The sequence below is a fragment of the Solanum tuberosum genome, unplaced genomic scaffold (assembly GCF_000226075.1).
Source record: "Solanum tuberosum cultivar DM 1-3 516 R44 unplaced genomic scaffold, SolTub_3.0 scf00040, whole genome shotgun sequence".
NCBI classification, from domain to species: domain Eukaryota; kingdom Viridiplantae; phylum Streptophyta; class Magnoliopsida; order Solanales; family Solanaceae; genus Solanum; species Solanum tuberosum.
In genome coordinates this window covers 2486220-2506919 of record NW_006238964.1, presented here as the reverse complement: position 1 = coordinate 2506919, position 20700 = coordinate 2486220, and the positions used below count along the sequence as shown (strand labels likewise).

The following is a 20700-nucleotide window of genomic DNA, read 5'->3' as shown; positions in this document are numbered from 1 at the left end:
TATGAATCAAGGTCATGAGAGAACTTAAATATAAAGTTGAGCTAAAAGTTTTTCTATCGATTAATTTTTCATACAAGAGTCAACTTCAAACATATATTTATCCTAGAATATAAAAAGTTATATGTCCATTATATAACAAATTAAAGGTCTACGAGTCTAATTTTTATTCCATCAAATCATCTGTCATTCAGACTTTTCTACAAAAAAAATTATGATCGTTTTCCTAAAAAGTAGAAGAATTGGGAAATTGTGCATCAATCATGCCATTGTTCTCTTTATGTTATCTGCACTTTCGACCGTATAATTGCCCCCTAAATTCTAACATTCTTTTTATTTATGCGATCAGAGTACTCATTACATTCCCGTTGTGTTGTCTGCACTTTTGGCATCACACAATAACCAACAATTTTTTTAAGGCAAAAGGGTCTGGCTGACCCTTATACTTGTATGCGTTTGTATTGTGAACCCTTCTACTTAATCGTTTGTCAACTGAACTCTTAAACTCAATCAAAATGAGCCTTTTAAACCCCTTCAACCATGTGTGTAGCTGACTCTCTTTTACATAAATGACATGTCATATCCACATCAGATATATTAATGCCATGTCATTATTATTTTAAAATTATTAATCAAAATTATTTAATTAAAGGTAAAACAATAAAAATTTAATAATCTTTTAAGTAAAACCTATTACATTTTCTCCCATTCCCACTGTTTCAGTGCCCAAGTTGTTGACGTTGTCGCAATTTTTGTCGACGAAACCACTCATATTCCTTCCGCCTTCATCTCCGGCGCACATCATCACCATTTTCCTTTCCTCATCCAACCTCCACAAAACCAATAACCTAACCCACCACACTAGTTTTAGCTGAACACCATCACCATTTTTCGCCGCCATGATTATATCCTTGCACCCTCACCCACCTCCACTAAACCAACAACCTAAGCCACCACACCAGTTCTAGCTGAACACATCACCATTTTTCGCCGCTATTATTAGATCCTCGCACCCTCACCCACACCTCTCTCTCTCCCTCTACTGCGTATCAATGGTGTCCGGCGAGCACCACCAGCGCCGCTCTCTCCCTTCGTCGGTGAATTAGTGGACTCAAGTAGGTGCCCAAGATTATCTAAATAGATGAAAATAAATTGTGGAAAAGAAAGAAAAAGGGGTTGGGTAGGGGATGGATATGATTGAAAATGAGGTGTAATGGGTGAAGAAGAAAAGTTTTTTACTTAATGGTTTAAAAAATATTTCTTTTATAATTTTTAATATCTTTTAAAGTAAAAATGCTCCTCACTCACCTTAATAGGCGTGTAGTTACACACTTTTGCCAACTCAAACATCTAATGCCACATAAGCTTGGTCAATGGTCAGATGAGTTTGTTAAATTGTGTTTTATTGAGTTTAAGGGTTCATTTGACAAATAGGTAAGTATAAGGATTCACAATACAAACTCATACAAGTATAATGTCCACCAAATCATTTTGCCTTTTTTAAAAAACTTCCTTCTTCGAATTTTTCATTCTCATCAACCCTAGGACAATTTTCTCTCCCATTTTCCTCTCATATCCTCTCCTCACCCTTTGGCACTAAGGTATGTTACTTTAATGTATTGCAAAGTATTCTTAGTCATTAGTTATGAATTTCCAACCAGATTCTACACCACAATTTTAAGAATTTTTTTTAAAAATCATTTCAAGATTCAAGAGCTACACCACAATTTTAAGAATTTAAAAAAAAAATCATTTCAAGATTCAAGACAGATTTTTGTGGACGTTTTTCTCCTTCCATGATCATATTTTTTGTTGGGTATTTGGAACAATTAAGGTATGTAAGGATATTTTCAAGTGTCAAAATATCATTGTTCCTTCCCACAATTCATTTTCCATGTCCACATAAATAATTGTCTCCATAATCTGTCCAGTTATGTACAAAAATACATATTTTGTACGAACTTCCATGTGTGAGCCAATTAAAGCTATTCTCGACTTACTTCACATTTAGAATTGCACAAAAAAGACTATTTATCTCAAAGAGGTTTGAAGAAAATTTTGGAAAAATATAAATATATTCTTTCATATGGATTTAATTTAAACTCGTAAACTCCTAAAAATTATTCGTATATGCTGATAATTACTCATGGACACTAGTGTTGAAATTTATTATACATATTGAAATTTTACTTTTAACAAAAAAAATCAGTATTCCAAGTAAAAGCATTTTAATTTTCTTCTTCACTTCTTAGAATTGCTGTTAATTTCCCCCTTTATTTCTCACAATTATTGTTAATATGCGTTGTAGTAACTCGTAATTAGATAAGTGAAAAAATCATGAACATAATATTATATTTGAACTAAGTATTTGACAATGAGGACCTATTTGAGCAGAAGTATTAAATAGAGGGAAAATCCGCTCAATTTCACATAATACGAGGGCACATTTGAACATTTTCCGTTTTCTTAATAATTCCACGTAAAACTTTGGCCATTATATAAACGGGTCGGGTGCACCGCCCATCGACAATATAAAGATTCTACAGTTTGATTCAAGAAAACACGACGACGCCGTATTAAAGACGCAGGAATAATATGGCGGGAAAACCTTTAAGGCTTTTCAATGTGATACAGTGTTAGGGTTCTTCAGTCGAAGCGAATTGTCGCATTCAAGAAGATGCCGATTTACAAAATTAGGGGAATCGATGTCGATTTCCCTTACGAGGCTTACGATTGCCAGATCGCTTACATGGAAAAAGTTATTCAGTCCCTTCAAAATGTATTATATCTTTTTTCATCATTCATTGGGTTTTAAGGTTTTTGGATACAACTTCATTGCTACTGTACTTGTTTTTTAATGGCTTGTGAACGAAGGAGTCTTTTCTGCTGAATTTTTGAAGTATTTAGTGAATTTAATGTTTCAACTAGTAACCATTTGACATTAGATACTTTGATTGAATAGGGCTTCTGTTGTTGGGAATTAGGAAAATTAACCTAATTTCTGTAGTTTCTTGATAATCACACGTGATTGCACTGGTGGAACAAGGATTTTTAACAAGGGGATTCAAAAAATTCGAACTTGCTATCTGAAGAAATTTTTGAACTACCTATGCCAATACAATGAGAACTTCCCTCATGTCAAGGGGATTCAAAAGTTTCTCTGTATATATGAAAACAATAATAATTACTTTTTGTCCTTTTTGCGCAATGTGATGTTCCAACGAAAAGGAATTAATTGAACCACCTTCCTTAGCTATGACCTTGCCACTCGATGGTCCAATCAACATGGTATTTTCAGTTTTCACAGTAAGCAGCTTGCACTACTAATTTTTTCCTAAAGAGTAGAATTAACAACTGACATGATAGATGCAATATATTTTCTAAAATACAGATTAACTATGTTTACATGAAGTGTTTTTCCATGCCTGTATTCCTTTTTTCTTTTTCTTTTTGTTTTTGTGTAGTCTTAAAAAGCTTGTTTTACTTGATGAATGCTTGTGATGCGACAGAGATCTAACGCATTGCTTGAGAGTCCAACTGGGACTGGGAAAACCTTGTGTCTTCTTTGTGCCACATTGGCTTGGAGGAAGAGTTTGGGGGGTTTCTCAGTCCGGAAGAGTGGAAGAAGAGATCATATTTCCAGTAGCCAGCAGTCTGATGAGTCTTCTCAATCTGAATCTTCAACATTACCGAGTATTGTATATGCATCACGCACACATAGCCAAATTCGACAAGTGGTGAAAGAGTTAAAGAGGACCAACTATAGGTAGAGTCAAATTGTGATTGCATTATTGAACATGTGGCTTTATTATTATCTTTTACTGTTAGCATATTATTGAAGTCTTTCAAATAGTCTCCTAGTTCAGTGGCAGCATTTTGTTAAGAAGATTTCTTATTTGCAATACTTCACATTTACGTATGCCATAAGGTGTCTGATTCTGTCAAATATAATGTGATGTATAGGCCCAAAATGGTAGTCTTAGGGGTCTCGGGAACAACTATGCATTCATGAAGAAGTGAGTCAGCTGCGTGGAAAAACACAGACAAATGCCTGCCATGCACTTTGCAAAAAACACAAAAAACGTTATTGTGCCCATTTTTCTCGTGTTGCAGGTATATTAAGCATATCTGCTTGTACTCAAACTCTTCATGGTTGAGCTGGATTCTGTTTTTGGTTATTGATTCACTTATAAATGTTCCTAGTGTCATTTATGCTTCAGCCTTCCCACATCCCAGGTGTATTCTTCTCCTAAGGAGGTTATTGCACTCTTTATTTTATTAGAAAGTACATTTACCTGCATGGTCAGCTAAAAAATTTAGGCTCTCGTTTTCCTGCTCATATCCCTTCTCAATCCCTATGGAATTATGTAAATAGAAGATAAAAGACCACATCTTGCATCCAAGGGTGTGACCATGATCAATGAAAATGACAGGGCCATGGGCAACTAGGGTTTAAATCCCAACAAAGTAAAAAAATAATCCAGGTGTTTCTTTCCATTTGCCTAATCTTTGTGGACAAAGTTAGCTGGTACTTCGTACTTTTGCTGGTGGGAGGTAACAAGTTTAAATTTTACGCTCATAGGACCACTTCATGCTTTTAATTTTATTGGAGAAACAAATAAGCAAAGATGCAAATTTACTCGGTGGAACATGTGGTATGTGATACTGCTAGGAATTTATTTAGCTTTCTAGTTTATAAAGGTGCTGTATGTCAGTATGTCAAACACTTTTGATACTAAGAAAGTATGTATATCCAAATATATAATGATTGGACATATCAAGACCCCTCATAATACTAGTCACTATGCACTTGTTTTTTTGCTTGATCATACTTTATTCGGTAAACTCAGAATCAATTATTAATTTATCATTTGATCCTTGTATTGTTGCATCATCTGTGTATGATCTCTGTGATAAGGAGACAAGCATCTGCACCTTGAATATTTAGGCAGATAACTCTGAAGAACACTGAAAAAATTGTCCTATTTAGCTAAATTAAATAACTGGTTTAATTGCTTGTTTGGTTAATTATTACTTCTTCTGTCCTATAACATATGTCAGCTATATGCTCTTTGGTATTTTGACTTCTTGAACATCATAAATAGTTGACTCCTTGTATAGTTTATGTTTCCTTTCTCTATCTCATCATGATTACCGTTTCTTTTTGTCCGTGTATGTACTTTGTGATCTGGAGACAAAATGTGTACCTTGATCTTTTAAGAAGATATTCTTTAAGACCTTAGGCCAAATGTACTCGTTAGCTGGATGAAATGACCGGTTTATTGCACATATGACTAAACTTCTTCCTCCTCTGTCCTTTAATGCATGTCTGCTATATGACTTCTTTGATATTTCTTGGAGGATCATGAATAGTTGATTGCTTGTATAAATAACCTGTACTTTCTTTGTCTTATCATGATACAATTTTACTTTTCTGTATTTTTTTTTTGGATAAAGTAATTAATTTCATTAGAAAAGGGGCAAAAGCTTGCCCGTATACAAGAAGTATACAAATGTGGAAAACCTTACAAGAGGACATGGTTTTTTACAAATACTTCATCTGTATATAACTTTGTGATCAAGAGACAAACATCTGAACCTTGATATTTAAGCAAATTTCTTTGAAGGATTTAGGCAAATTGTCTCTTAAGCTGTATTAAATGGCAGGTTGATTGCTTGTATGGTAAACTTCTTACTTGTTCTGTCCTGTAACACATGTCAGGTATATGTTCTTTTTTGCAGTTTGATTCTGGAATGTCGTGAATAGTTTTGCTTGTATAGTCAACTCGTATTTTCTCTCTCATCATGGTTGTCATTTTACATGTTTTTGTTGAGTGTTTACATCTGGAACAATGTGAATCGTTGTTATTGAGGCTGAAGGCTCTTGTGACCATTTAACCAGAGAGATTGGATATATTAATGATTGTTTTATAGCAACAACTCAAATAACATAACAGTTCTTTATTAAGTTTTTTGGTGATCTAAGAAAGATTAAATGTTTCTTTTGATGAGGTAACATTATATTGATGCTTTCGGAGAGTAAAACCTATACAAGTAGTAACAAAATAGAGAACGTACACAAAAATATGGTTCGACATTCAGTCGTCTATACCAATTGGGATATCTCCTCTTTCTTTCCATTCAAAGGACCAAATAAGTGCTAAGTCTTCTTCTAAATTCCCAAATATGTGTCACCCCTCATTGTCTCACAAAGGTGATAAAGTATGAACAAGTTTCTTCAGAAAGAAGATGCCATTCTTCTGTGTCTTGGTTGGTTTTGTTTGCTTCGGTTATTATTTCGTCTTTATTTAGAGCCTCATTTGACGGGTCGACAGCCAATCGTAAGGCTGGACCAGATCCATATCTTGTTTAGCATGAAGAATCACGGGGAAGCACTAGTATGTTTGATTTTCTAGATCGATTATCAAGATCTCATCCCCCCTCGACCAACTTTTTCTCTCTGAAGTTAAGCACTATCTCATCTGGACTGAGATCCATATAATGAATCATTTCAGTTAAATGACTTGCTAGCCACAATATATCCCCGACACAATCTACATTATAAAGGATAGTTGTTTAGAAATTTCAAAAATGTTCGGACAAAACTTAATGGTAAATTATGAAGTGTCCCATATAAAGAAATAGAAAGCGGAATGACTTGCTAACTACAATATATCCCCAACACAATCTACATTATAAAGGATAGTCGTTTAGATATTTCCAAAAGATTCAGACAAAACTTAGTGGTAAATTATGTAGTGTCCTTTATAAAAAAAGGTAGATCATGTAGTGCCAACAGAAATTTGTAAAAAAAATAAAAGACTCCATAACGATCCAAAAAGCTTATCTTACATTGTAGAAATGTTTGAGAAAGAGAAACTCTGCTATATACCCCTAAGCTAGCTTCGGGTGCCTTTCTAGCACTTGCCTCCTACCAAAAGTGATGGAAAAATAGATGAGGTAATGAAAGTAAAAGTATGTGTATAAGAAAGGGTAGTCTGGACTACGAAGCATCCTGCACTCACACATGGTTCAGAGAAGAAGTGCATCCCAAGGGGGTGTGATTTAGGCAGCCTACCTTGGAGAAAGCATCATGGTAGGCTAATGACTCTCTGTCGATCTAATACAATTATACAAAAACATAAAAGGTGATTGTGTAACTAAGCATATGACTTTCTTTTGTTTACTTTTTGTCTTAACTGTGCTTGGTGAATTATGACTGTTTATGCTGTCTTGTTATACACAGAGTTCATGAAGATTAATCCTAGTCTCGGAGAGGAGCCTATTGACATAGAGGATTTGGTTAACATCGGAAGAAGCAGTGGACCGTAGGTTTTTCTTGTGGGTCTTGTCATTTAATGCTGATAATACGACTGGACTCACTTCTGGTTCTTTTGTAGGTGTCCATATTATGTATCACGAGAACTTCACAAGACTGTGGACATATTATTTGCGCCTTACAATTACCTTATTGATCGCGGATACAGAAAATCTTTGAATATTCAGTGGACAAACAGTATACTTATATTTGATGAAGCTCATAACTTGGTAAATTGCACCTTCAACCATTGCATCAGTATTTTCTTAGAATGCTCACCTTTGCATCATTCTTCTGTTGTAATTTAAGATTCAATTTTTATATTTTTTGGCGTTTCTTTTTTAAAACCAGGAAAGCTTGTGTGCTGATGCAGCCTCTTTTGACCTTTCTTCTGGCCTTCTGACAGCTTGCATCTCTGAAGCTAAAAATTGTATAGACCTTTCGATAGAAAGGAGGGAGATGTCAAGTGACAAATCATGTAATCCCGATAACTTTGCCATTCTCAGAGGTAAATTCGTTAATTGCTGAATGAAGTTATGATAGATGCATTTGACGTGATTTTATTCATGGGTATTTAGCGTATAGTTCATTGCCTTTAATTGTTCAAGACGTGTCTGTAAGGTCCACTACAATCTAAGAGACATTTCTCATTAGAGTTCAATCAAGTTGCCTCTTACTTTCGTTTGTTATTTGTTCCTCTCTGTTATTTCATACTAAATTTACTTGTTCAACTCCTTTGTATCTGGGGTAGTATATGGGTGCCGCACACTCTTTAACAGTATGAATCTCATGCAGCACTTCTGTTGAAGCTTGAGAAAAAAATTGGTGAAGTACCCATTGATTCAAAAGAGTTGGGTTTCACGAAGCCTGGACCATACATTTATGAGTTTCTTGCTGATCTAAATATCACACAGAAAACGGCCAACATGCTCATTGATATAATTGAGGAAGCAACTGTACTTCTTGAAGAAGGTGAGTTCTTACTGCCTTGACCTTCCGAATGTAATCTACCTTGTATCAGATCTACTCTGGAATGAATGGTTGTTTGCAGCACTGTTTAACTTGGCAGGAAGATTAATAACTTAGCTTTCAATTCATTAATTATAGTTTTAGTGGTCCAAAATTGTTAAACTAGAGTTCAGATTTGGTTATAATGTGGTCTAAATTGTATTTGCTTGAGAAAGTGTGCTTAATGTTAATGATGTGAGTTGTGTTAGAAGCTAAATGTACTATTTTGTATACCAAGGTTAACTCCTTGTGCAATGAAATTCACTTATTACTTGTTAAAAAAAGGAAATGTGTTCCATGCAATGGAAGGGGGCAGAAAAAAGTTGAGTTGTTTTTAGCTTTTGTAGCCAGGGTGTTTTGTATTTATTTTAGCTTTGTATGGTGCTTCTCCATTTGTAATCACTGAATTCTTGTTCCTTGAATCAGATACAAACACTACTGAAGATGGAAAAACAAACAAGTCAAAAAGCACAGTCTGCAGATTGGAAAGCATGGGTGACATTCTACAGCAGATTTTCAGAGATGATGGGAACCCTCATGCTCAATACTATCGTGTAAGTTAGGAGATTATGTTGCCTTTTTTTGGTTGGCAGGTTGTGAATGATTTTGTTTGAGACTTGTACGACTGTACTAAATCCTGATTCTCAGTCAGTTGTCTGATTGAAGTTGTTTCATGTCTTATCAGGTTCATGTTCAGGAAGTTCAAGGAAATGGCATGGATTCCTTTAAAGGTAGCCAAATTCCTCTTCGGCATAGTGCAAACATAGCTTCAGTTCTTCGGATACCTATGTCCTCCATAGTTTTTTGTTTTCTTAACCTTTAACCCTCCCCCTTCATATTTTTAATCTTCGATTATGTGCTGCAGGCAAGGGATCTAGGACACTGAGCTGGTGGTGTTTCAATCCGGGTATTGCAATGGAGCAGTTCTCCAGATTAGGTGTTGGATCTATCATTTTGACTTCTGGCACATTATCTCCAATGGATTCCTTTGCTGAGGAATTGAAGTTGTGAGTCCAATCTATCCCAAAGTGTTTACTTATTTTTTTTCTGGCATGGGCTCTGGTTTCCCATCTCTTTTCCTTCTTGCTGCTTGTAGAGATTTTCCAGTACGTTTAGAGAACCCTCATGTTATATCAGACAATCAGATATGGGCTGGTGCTGTACCCGTGGGCCCTTCTGGTTATACATTCAACTCATCATACAGGACACGTGATTCTATTGAATACAAGCAAGAGCTTGGGAATGCCATTGGTATGTGGAATGTGATACTGGAATGTGGTGTATATGCAGCTGTGAACTTTTGATGATTTTTCCAGATAATGTTTTTGATGGATGCTATTCTTTTTAATTTTATGTTTCAGTCAATTTCGCTCGCGTTGTACCAGATGGCCTTCTTGTATTTTTTCCTTCATATTACATTTTGGAGCAATGCATTGGCTGCTGGAAAACTTTGGTAAGGATCTAGACATAATGAAAATTGACATCTGCTCGGCATTGGTTTCTGTGAGCATAATTTTGGGCTATGAAAATATTCAGGGACATTCAATCTCAATGGGTTCAAGCACAATATGGGAAAGGATATGCAAACACAAGCTGCCTGTGGTTGAACCGAGACAATCTTCCCTTTTCCCAACGGCAATTGAAGTACGCCATACAATTTTTGTAACTTTTCTTTTATGCATTCTGTGTCTGTATTTGACTGAGATATGTTGGGCCTCGACAGGACTATATGGCCAAGTTAAAGGACAAATCAGCATCTGGGGCTGTATTTTTTGCCGTCTGTCGTGGAAAAGTAGGTTTCTATTTTAAAAATGTTTCTTTAGCTCTTGATAATAAAATTTGTATAGTTTTGAACGTTTAATACAAACTTATGTTATTAGTGGGTAGCAGATACTTCTAGAAGTCTTCAACATAGTTAAACTAGTAGTGATTTGACATGATGGGTTGTTATGCCTGGGGTTTGATTCAATGGTAAGGATGCAATGCATGCAGTGTGGGTTAGGCCCCACGTCACGATTTTGAATGCTGCCTTTGACTTAAGCCTGACATTTAAGTGGAAGTAGGGTAGAGGGATGGGCCCATACTCCTTCGAGCTGTAAACCTCCAAGCACAGTTGGAATTTGGCAAGCTAACTTACACGGGGTTTGTTGCTTATAAAAGAAAAGGAAAAAAGGTTTAATTGGATGTCTGCTTCTTTTTGTAGAGACATGTCTCTTTTTGGTAAGTCGTGGTATTATTTCTGCTTACTAGGGAAAGCCAACATTCCGTCTAAAATATAAAAGGGGAAAAACTTAAATGACCAACATATCTTATTCCTTTGTGCACACTGTTTTATAAACTTATCATAGTTGTACATTGAGAAAGCATGTAACTTAATAGCAGAAATTTCCTAGTAAAAATGGACATAATTCATTGAACTTGTAAATCTAAGTTATTCGCAACTACAAAAGGTGAAGCATACAACTGGGTATCTCATAGAAGATGTGTCAAATGAATTAGAGACCTACCAATCGTATTAAATGTTTAAATATGAAAATGTAGTGCCTAACTGCATATATGTTCCTTTGTTCTTATATAATGGTATACATTCAGGTTATCCTAGATCATTGATAGTAGTGTTATAAATGACACCCTTTGATCATGTTTCCTTATTATTGGTTGATTGGTACATAGGTGAGTGAGGGGCTGGATTTTACTGACCACGCTGGTAGAGCTGTTGTGATCACTGGCATCCCCTTCGCCACAAGGACCGATCCTAAGGTTTGTGAACATAATCACTGCTATTGTGTCAATTTTCTCGTTGGAGTTGTTCAGTGATTCTAGTGTTTCCTAGTTTTGTTTTAACAAAAACTTACATCCAGTCACTTTGCATCCTGATATATCATCTTCAACAACTAGTCAACTACAACAACAACATACCCAGTGAAATCCCACTAGGTGGGGTCTGGGGAGGGTAGAGTGTACGCAGACCTTACCACTACCTCGTGGAGGTAGAGAGGCTGTTTCCGAAAGACCCTCAACTCAAGTACATCACATCCAAGTAAAAGGGGAGGGGAACAGTGTATAAAACATAACATCCAATAACTTAGCATGTACCGTATACTTCTTCTCCCTGAGTTGCCTCTTCAGTCCTTTGCTTTTCTTCTTTGATGCTGAAGGATTCTGTTCTCTAACTGGGCTATCCTCCGCCTCAGGATGAATATCTCCCTCAATTCTTCCGTCTTCATTAAGCATAAGTTTAAGCCTCCCTTCTTTCAACAGCTTTATAGAGCGGGCATGCCTTTTGGATTCAACAACTAATGTTTCCTAATTTACTTCTTTCCTGATATCATTTGGTTTGTGGTAATTTTGTTGATTCAAATATATGAAAGCAACCCAGGGGATGGAGTACTTTGATCTTCAATTCATTTGAAAACTTTGATCTGAGGCTCTAATTTCCTTTGGAGAAAAATGTTTTGCACTTGTCAATAATTAAAAATATGTGTTGCACTTATCTGATTAAATCATAAATAAATGTGTTGAACTTAGTCTGTTGTCACCTCGGCGTTGTTGTCTGTTCATACAAATGTCAAATGAAACCTTGTGCACCGTATGTCTGAATCAGGTTCGGTTGAAACGCGAATTCCTGGATCAACAGATGGCCTTGCAACCAACTGGATCTAAGGTACAGGTCAAACCAAAAAGGTGTTTAGGTACTTCTGAGCTTGTTTCTTGTTGAACCCACCTCTCCCGAGGGCTGAGCATATTCATACTAAAAAGTGATGTGGCAGGTCCTAACAGGAGAAGATTGGTATACTCAACAAGCAACCAGGGCGGGTTAATCAGGCTGTGGGTCGTGTCATTCGTCATAAACATGATTTTGGAGCAATTATATTTTGTGATGAAAGGTATATACCCTTTTTGACCATATTGCAGTCAATATATGGGAGCAATAATCAAGCTGTGGGCCGTGCCAACTTTTCACCAAATTGCTGTCATATATTGGCTGCTCTTTTTTCCTTGTACATATGACCTGAATGCTGCTAGAGTTTATTTGCCTAAGCTGGTAGTGAAATATCTTGCTTACAACTTAGTCGAACCTTTGATACTGGATGGATAGTTGAATGACTTGGTTTTGATTGCTTAAGCTCATTCTGATATTGAATGTCGATACTAAACACGCAGACTTTCATACTGTTGGAATTAAGGGAATTGCCATGAGTCAACTATATCTGTTAAAAAGGAAGTTCACAATAGGGGCGTCCCCCACTGCATATTTGCAGAAGTAGAGTTACTGTGTGTCATTTGGTCATCATTCTGCCTGTTGCATAGAGTGACCCATCAATTTTGAAACATCTGTCTTTAACTTCTCCTTTATCTTGAGCAGATTCACATACTCCAATCGTCAGTCACAGATATCACGTTGGATACAACCCCATATCAAGGTTGATTTGTTTTAATTGGTATTTTTTGCTCTATTTTTGTTTTTTGTTTTCTTTTTCTAAAGTATTATCTTTTTGACTGTCCAGTGTCATTCCAAATTTGGGGAAGTAGTCTTTTCATTGACACGCTTTTTTCGTGATGGAAGAATCCGTGGCCCTACAAAGCTAGAAATGATGCTACCAGATGACAAGGGTAAAGTAAAACTAGTAAAAGAAAATCATATTACTCTGTTTTGGCTTATTGTTGCACCCCCTTGCTTGTATTTATTGATGCCATTTTGCCTAGATCACTTGATGTGATACACGTGAGGTACTATATTCTGTGGGAGTAGTCCTAGGTTGACATTAGGATTTACACAGATAGATCTCTCTAGATCAAAGGTTGTGTTGACAACCGGTTTCAGTTTTCTGCTTAGTTATGGTTCAGATATTTTGGGGTGTATATTTATAGGAGTGGGTGAGAGCATTGGTTGAAAACAAAAAGAATCTGAACTCAAATTAGCAATTCAGTCTGGTTTTCCAGTTTTGGTTTGGTTTCAGCGTAGAAGAAATACACCTACATTTGATTGGTTCCGCTGAAAAATCAAGCTAATCAATGGGTGTGCGTGGACATGCTTAATAATTTCTTCTCTAACATGCTTCCTGCTCTCCTCCAACTGTAGCTAGTCTATATATAAAATAATATAGTAGGTAGTTAGCTCATGAAAGGTTTGTCCATGTCATGCTTCCGACCGACAAATGCACCGGTCCGTAAGTGCAAAACTATGGCGAGTGGAGGTGTTAAAAGGGGATGGGGTAAACCTAGAGTTATATGGAAGGAAGTTTTCTCAAAGACCTACAAATTTTTGGATTCAATTCAAACTTAGCTAAAGATAGGGAACAATGTAAGAAATAGATGCAAAAAGGTGATGTTTTTTATCAAGGGAAATTCAGTCACCAAGCAGATGCAGAGAGGCCAGACAGTACAAAAGAAGTGAAATAGCTAGCTCCTGTACAAATGATTCTATGCCAAGTTCAGGGAGCTAAGAAAATAAAAAATAGTAGTCAGCACTATATACGGTGTTGAGATTGTTCCAACTAAAAAGGTTAGCCAAACATTTAGCTTTGAGTGAATAGGTTGGAGTTGAGATGCCATTAAAACACATGCGGTTCCTTTCTGACAGGATACACCAAAAGATAGAAAAAAAATAGGTTTTGGTCTTGTTAGAGAACTTCTAATAGTTGGTACGATGATGACATGAGTTGAGCTTAAATAGAGAAGTGACGATTCATATAGCTGACTTCAACTTGTTTGGGACTGGGGCATAGTTGTTGTTAGCTTATGAATCCCATTTTCACTCATGTTTTTTTGGCACAAACCCTTTTACAGCCAAAAATTGGTTTAGTTTTGGTTGTGATCTAATGGCAGCTCTCTAGTAGAGTTTATAAAAAAATCTGATATTACTGTTGAATATATGTCACCTTCTTAATTGACAGTTGATTTCTCATTTCATGTACACTTGAGTAGATTGGATGGTAACTTTTCTTGTTTTGGATACCCAATATCTTTGATGCGACGAGTCAATTGAGGGATTTAGACAAAGCTTAATAAATGAGTTTGTTCAGATTCAATGACTAACTCTGGTGTATTTTATATAAGGCTACAAATTGACAATGATTGCGTAACTCACCTATTTTTGGTAGACATACTCACTCTGTATAAATTGGGCGAGCGCATTTCAATTGGAACTTAGTTTAAACTAGTTCAACCTCATTGATGATAGTGTGTAGGTTTATAATTGTATAGAAATCAAAACACCGCTTTGCACGAGCTTCAAAAGAAAGAGAGACTGAGTCACTAAGCAGAGAATTAGATCCGAGAGCAAAAGAGATTATGAAAGTTCTTTCACTGGGCAACCCTGAAACAAGTTCTTCAACTCAATCTATTTGAGCCTGTGAAAGCAGCATAATTTCATGTGTGAAGCATAGTGAGGAAGCAACATGTTCATTCTTGTCATGCTTTTTAGTGATTTTGTCAAATTATTTGTATCTCCGTCTCCTTTCATTAGTTGAGTCAAATAATACCTCACTTCTACACCAACATACCCAGTGTAATCCCACAAGGGGGTTTGGGAAAGTGAGGCTGTTTCCTCACTGAGATAATTGAATTTGTTATTGTTATTACATATTACTGTCATTGTTGTTACCTGTTGATTCTGGTTCTCTTTCAGAAACAGTAGAGAGTGTAGGAAACTCTCAGTCTCAACTTCACTTTGAAAAGCTTCTCACCTCTCTGGTAAGCTAATTTAGTGTCGGTGCATCTTTTAAAGTCAATATGACAGTAATGCACATTTTTTCTTATTTCTTTCTTCACATGATTCTGTTCATAGGTCTCATCAGTAGATTTTCCTGGCTCTACTAATCAATTGTCTTCCTCAGTTAAGCAAGGCAACAGCCCTGGTAGGCTGGAAGACATACTTCCTGCTAATAAATCATCTCTTAGATCTGATAAGCTAGCTAAGATTCTGGCCGTAAAACATGCAAGTAATTTATTGGTCCCTGGACGAATAGGCATGCCAATTTGCAATCAGAAAATAATTGACTTGACGAAACATGAATTGGCTGATGAACCACCAAAAGATGTTGTTGCACCTTGTTCTACGAAGAGGCCTCGGTTAGCATTAACAGGATCTGATTGTCAAAGTGATCATTTTCGAAAGCCTCATGATAGTCCTGACTGTTCCTCAGTTGCCCATCACCTGTTGTCAGAAAGTGACTTTAGATATTTATTGAATAATAAGAAGTCACAGTACTCTGATAACCAAAGTACACGAAACAGTAATTTAGATAGAGCAAACCTTCTTGAAGATGAGAGGACATCACGAAAGACTGCAGGGTTAGTTGACCTGCAAAATGAAGATGGCATTCTTAGCTCTGCACCTTGCAATAATGAGGAGAAAGGATCGGCTTTTCTTGTTCAGGTAAATGCTGGAAATTTACTCTTCCTATATCAACCTCTTTATGTGTACTAGCGTGCGGGACAGCATTTGTCTTTCTTGCTTTAACTGCAGTGGTGGCGTTTCTGTCTTTTTGTCTATCTCAATTTAGTGTCAGTGATGTTGAGCAACTAAAGATTGCCTCTGTATCTCACATAACTCCCTATGTTTTTTTTGATGACAAACTCCCTATGTTATTTAATTTATGGTGATATTTCTGCTGTTCTGTTTGATTTTCTTTTGAAAACACTTTGCTGATTGATATAGGAACCCGTAGCATATCTTGGTATTTTATTATGTTGTATCTATTTCTTGTCACAAATTTTCTTTTTTCTAGTTTCTGGTTTCACAGGTACTTGAAACTCTGGTACATTAAATAATCATTGACTATTGAGTGAGTGCACAAATGTGATCATGCTGAAGAACCAAGTTGACATAATTATGAAGCAGAAGGAAATTTAATGCATTTCCTCTTTATATGGTAGTGATCTAGGGTTTTCTTTGGGTGATTCAAGATTTAGACTAATATGAGAAGACTTAGTAATTCTGGTGTGAAACAGGATCTTCTTCTATCACTAATGGATAAACTGGGATACACCAGTCACTTGGACAAGACTATATAAGACTTACTAAATGCGTCTCTTCGATCTAGACAAGTGTCTGAAACTGTGAAGTAGTGGAATTATATGAATTCCAAGTTGGCTTAGCATTGCCAAACGGAACTTGTAAGGTCATTCTTTTAAGTTGTTTGCATTTCTTTTTAGGTAAAAGGTCCAAATTTGTCTTTGTACTATCCGAAATTGAGCAACTTTGCCGTCCGTTGAAACTTTTGTTCAATTCATACTCCGTCGGTTAGGAAAAAGTCTCTGTATATTCCCTTGCAATTAATGGAGCTCCAGCGTGAAATAATAGGTGGTCTCCACGTATTCAAATTCTTTCACTAAAAAGGTTCAGATTTAACCCCCAATGCTCGACTATGGATTAAAATTACCTTCAATTTGAAGCTCTGTTAGGGGTCAAGGGCAAAAACGGGAAGTCTAAAGGAGGGCAAGCTTTATCAAAAAAATAAAAACTTGATAAAAAAGTATATAGGAGAGCAAATCTGATTAGTTTCAGATAGAACAGGGGCAAATGTAACCCTTTCCCCTCTTTATATTATTGGACTTTCTTAACATCAACTTCTAAAATTAACCTTTACAAGCTCATTGTTCACAAGTTACTTATCATTGCTTTACTAGAAAGGACAGTATTCCACTGGGCTTGAGATTTTCCCATCTTGAATTTATCTCTTGTAACTGGCGAAGACTTCTACTGTATAAGTAACAAAATTTGGGGTTATTAGTTGAGCGTTTCTGCTGTGATCTCCTATGCAGGTCAGGGAAAAGCTTACTGATACAGAATACCATGAATTCGTCGGGTATATGAAGTCACTCAAGTCTAAAGCAATGAAGATAGGCCAAGTTCTTCAATCTATCACAAGATTATTTTCTCTTCCTGATAAACCAACTTTTTTTATGTCTCTTAAATATTTTAAGTTGATAATTATTGTGATTATTAGTCATTTTAGGTCATTTTCAAATAATATATGTTACCCTTTCCGGCCAATTTTATGAGGCACAATAAAATTCTAAGAGTCAACAAATTTTTTATTAGCAAATAAAGATTGACATTCACAAAAATGATATTTGAAGAATTGACAATTGGAGGTAATAATTGAAGTGGACCCCAAATAAACTTTTAATTGTCATATTACGTTTTTTGAAAGTCAATTTAACTAATTTTCTAGGTTATATTAGATTACAATAATTCGATATTTTAAACAAAAAATTTAGATATTCAAAAACTACACGAAAAGTACTATAAATTGCAATTTTTTATATATCAATATGATAAAAAAAAATATCGTAAATTGTTAGTCAAAGTTTTTATAATTTGAATTTAAAAAAGAAAACCACAATAATTAAAAGTAGACGGAGTGAATATGTGATAAAACTTAAAATTGGTGGTGGAATAGGCAAGTAAAGTGGGCCCGTTAGAGAATAAATGTGGAAAATTTACCTCTGTATGTTGAATGGCAATTGAAGTGGGCCATAAATGAATGTGAATAAGCAAGCAAGCATTTTGACGGAGTGCTGCTTGCATATTCACATTTCTTGGATAGTAAAATGCCCGCGCTGTGCACGGGTCCAAGCATTAAGATTGATTTTTAAAATTGATTTACATATTTTAATTTTCAATTTGTTGTATATATATATATATATACTTCTAAGTTAAATATTCAAAAAGGAGAATATTTGATATTCCCTCTGTATTTTTTTTGGTTGTCTTAATTTCCTTTTTAAGAGTTAAACAATATAAATTTTGATTAATATTTTAAGAAGTATTTTTTTATCATATTGATATGAAAATTGTTGCAATTTATAGTATTTTTCGTATAAATTTTGAATATCTAAAAATTTATTTTAAAATATTGAATTAATGCAATCTAATTTAACTTTGAAAATTAGTCAAATTAACTCTTGAAAAACGCAACATGACAACTAAAAAGGAACGGATAAAATAATATTTAAAATATACTTAGCTAATAATACAAAAAGTATTATAAATTATATTTGCTATTTCTTTTTATCTCAATTTATATAGTATCTATTAAATGTAACTAATAATATTTTGTATCTCAATTTATATAGTCTCTTTATCTTGATTTAATATTTTTTGTGTGTAATCAAATTAATTTTTAAAAGCCATAATTCTCTATTTTATGAGTATATATACGTTGAAAATTTAAAATTGAAATAAGTAATAATTATCGATTTACCATACCGCTAAATATTGAAATCAAATTTAAAAATATAAACTATATCAATTTAATTTTAAAAGATCATGATTCTCAGTCCTAAACTTGAAATCGAAAGAAATTATAATTACCGATTTATCATATTACTAAATATTGAAATCAAATTTGAAATAAAGAAATGGGTCCCACGCATGATCACAATATTATGCTGCAAATGGAATTCTCCTTGAAATGAAGAGAGTTAGCAAGCAGGTGAAGCACACATGTTGACAGTGTGCTGCCTGCTAATGCTATCACTCATTAAATAAGAGAATTTGAAAACAACACCAATAGGTGAATTAAGGGCCCGTTTGGCCATGCGATATGGTATCATGATATGAAATCATGCGATGAAATTGAAGGTTTGTTTGGACATGCGATATGAAATTTTTGTGTTGGATATTTTCTCATAAACATAAAAATCCCATAAGTGTAAACTATTAAAATAGCCCCAATTGTTTATTCAATCTTATCAAATAAACAAAATTATAAAATCGCATAATAAATTATTACAAAGTTATTTGTTCTTCACTTAAGTAATTGTTTCATCTAACTTTAATTTAATTAAAAAAATTGAACATAAATTGTACTTGATATGCTCATATCTCTCAACTACTCTTACAAATAACCTATAAAGTAGAAAAAAAACATACATTAGTGAGTAAATATTAACTTAGAAGTTAAATACACTAAGATAAAAATTAACAAACATCACTGACTTCTAACTATTTACAAGAAAAATCAATAGTTAAATATTATTGAATAACGAAATTTTAAAAAGTTACCACAAGTTTGAGTAAAAAACACTTCTAATAAAATTTAATCAAAAAAATTATAACTAGTCCACTTGACTAAATATTAATAACTAATTGATCAAATTTTCCCAAGTCCTCAATCAATTGGACTTGATATTCTTCAGTCATGTGAACGAACATTGTTGTTTGGAACGTTGTTGATTGAATTGGGCTGGAAGTGGGTTTCTGTATTATGGAATAGGCTGAAAGTTGGAGAAAAATTAGAATTGAGGAAGTTGGGCTTGGGTTTGGGTCTAAGGTGGGCTGCTGGAAATTTGTAAAAAGGCCCAAAATTTTGGTCTCAAAATTGAGTGAAGTAGGAGGTCAAAGATGGGTTAGATCTTGGAGTTTAAGAAATTGCCAAATTGAGTTTAATTTAGAGAGTTTGGCTAAAATTTAAACAAGACGAATTAATGTTAATTAATTAACAAGCTTCTTAATCTTAACAAAATAAAATAATTAATTTAATTTTAAACTAATTAACTCAAAAGTATAAACTATAAATTAGCTAAACTAATTAACCAAATATTTAAGTAAAACTAAAATCTTTTTGAGATGATTTTCAAATATTAATATAATAAATCTATACAAAATTATATGGAATATATAAATTACTTTTAAAATTATAAAAATTATAAAATTACTTGAAAAATATTTAAAATTTTATAAAGTCAATTGTTTCATTTGGAATTTAAGAAGCTCGATGATTAATTTATATTGTGGAGGTCCAAAATTGGGTGTCAATTTTAAGGTGCTATCTAGGTATTTAGCCAAAAAGATATTCAAGAAAAAATAATGAAAGAATCTTATTAATTCATATAACCCATTCTGCACATTAATGAAATGTTTATTTTCACATAAGAATAGAAGAATCAATATCTTTTAAGTTAATAAAGTTTGGCATTGTTCAAATACTTGATGGTGCAGTTTCCATAAAATTATGTACTTAAAAGAAAAAGGAAATGATGTTGAGTCTATGCTACCATTCTTCTCCATCATACTACACTTCAATACGAGAATAATTTTCACATTAGAATAGAAGAATCAAGTTTTAAAGTTAATAAAGGTTGACCATAGTTCAAACATCTGATGATGCAGCGTCTATACTATTCTTTACTTTACTTACAGTAAAAGGAATAGATCACAGTACTATTCCATTACATTCTCCTCCATCATATAAAATAGCAAATAGAGGATAGTGACTTTTATTAGCACGAAGTATCTTTCATGTGCACTAACATCAGCACGAAGTATCTATGACATTGCTTTGCACAAAAATAGATAACATGGATAAGGAGCTACAACAAATGAAAAGTCAGCAGCATGACAATAAATATGCGGAGCTAAGTCA

General features: G+C 34.4%; 1 protein-coding gene across 1 annotated transcript; it reads left to right on the top strand.

The window, feature by feature from the left end:
• The first annotated feature begins 2550 nt into the window (after nt 1–2550).
• LOC102587877 (regulator of telomere elongation helicase 1) lies at nt 2551–17353 on the top strand. Its single transcript, XM_015306793.1, is given in 23 exon segments — nt 2551–2776; nt 3507–3782; nt 3981–4110; nt 7244–7325; nt 7398–7545; nt 7667–7823; nt 8111–8287; nt 8750–8877; nt 9009–9054; nt 9189–9330; nt 9420–9574; nt 9685–9776; nt 9860–9967; nt 10047–10115; nt 10997–11083; nt 11928–11987; nt 12094–12138; nt 12140–12210; nt 12690–12747; nt 12832–12937; nt 14955–15019; nt 15114–15704; nt 17093–17353. Coding segments are annotated over 23 exon segments (3135 nt in total). The 5' UTR covers nt 2551–2674; the 3' UTR covers nt 17333–17353.
• Nucleotides 17354–20700: the final 3347 nt, after the last annotated feature.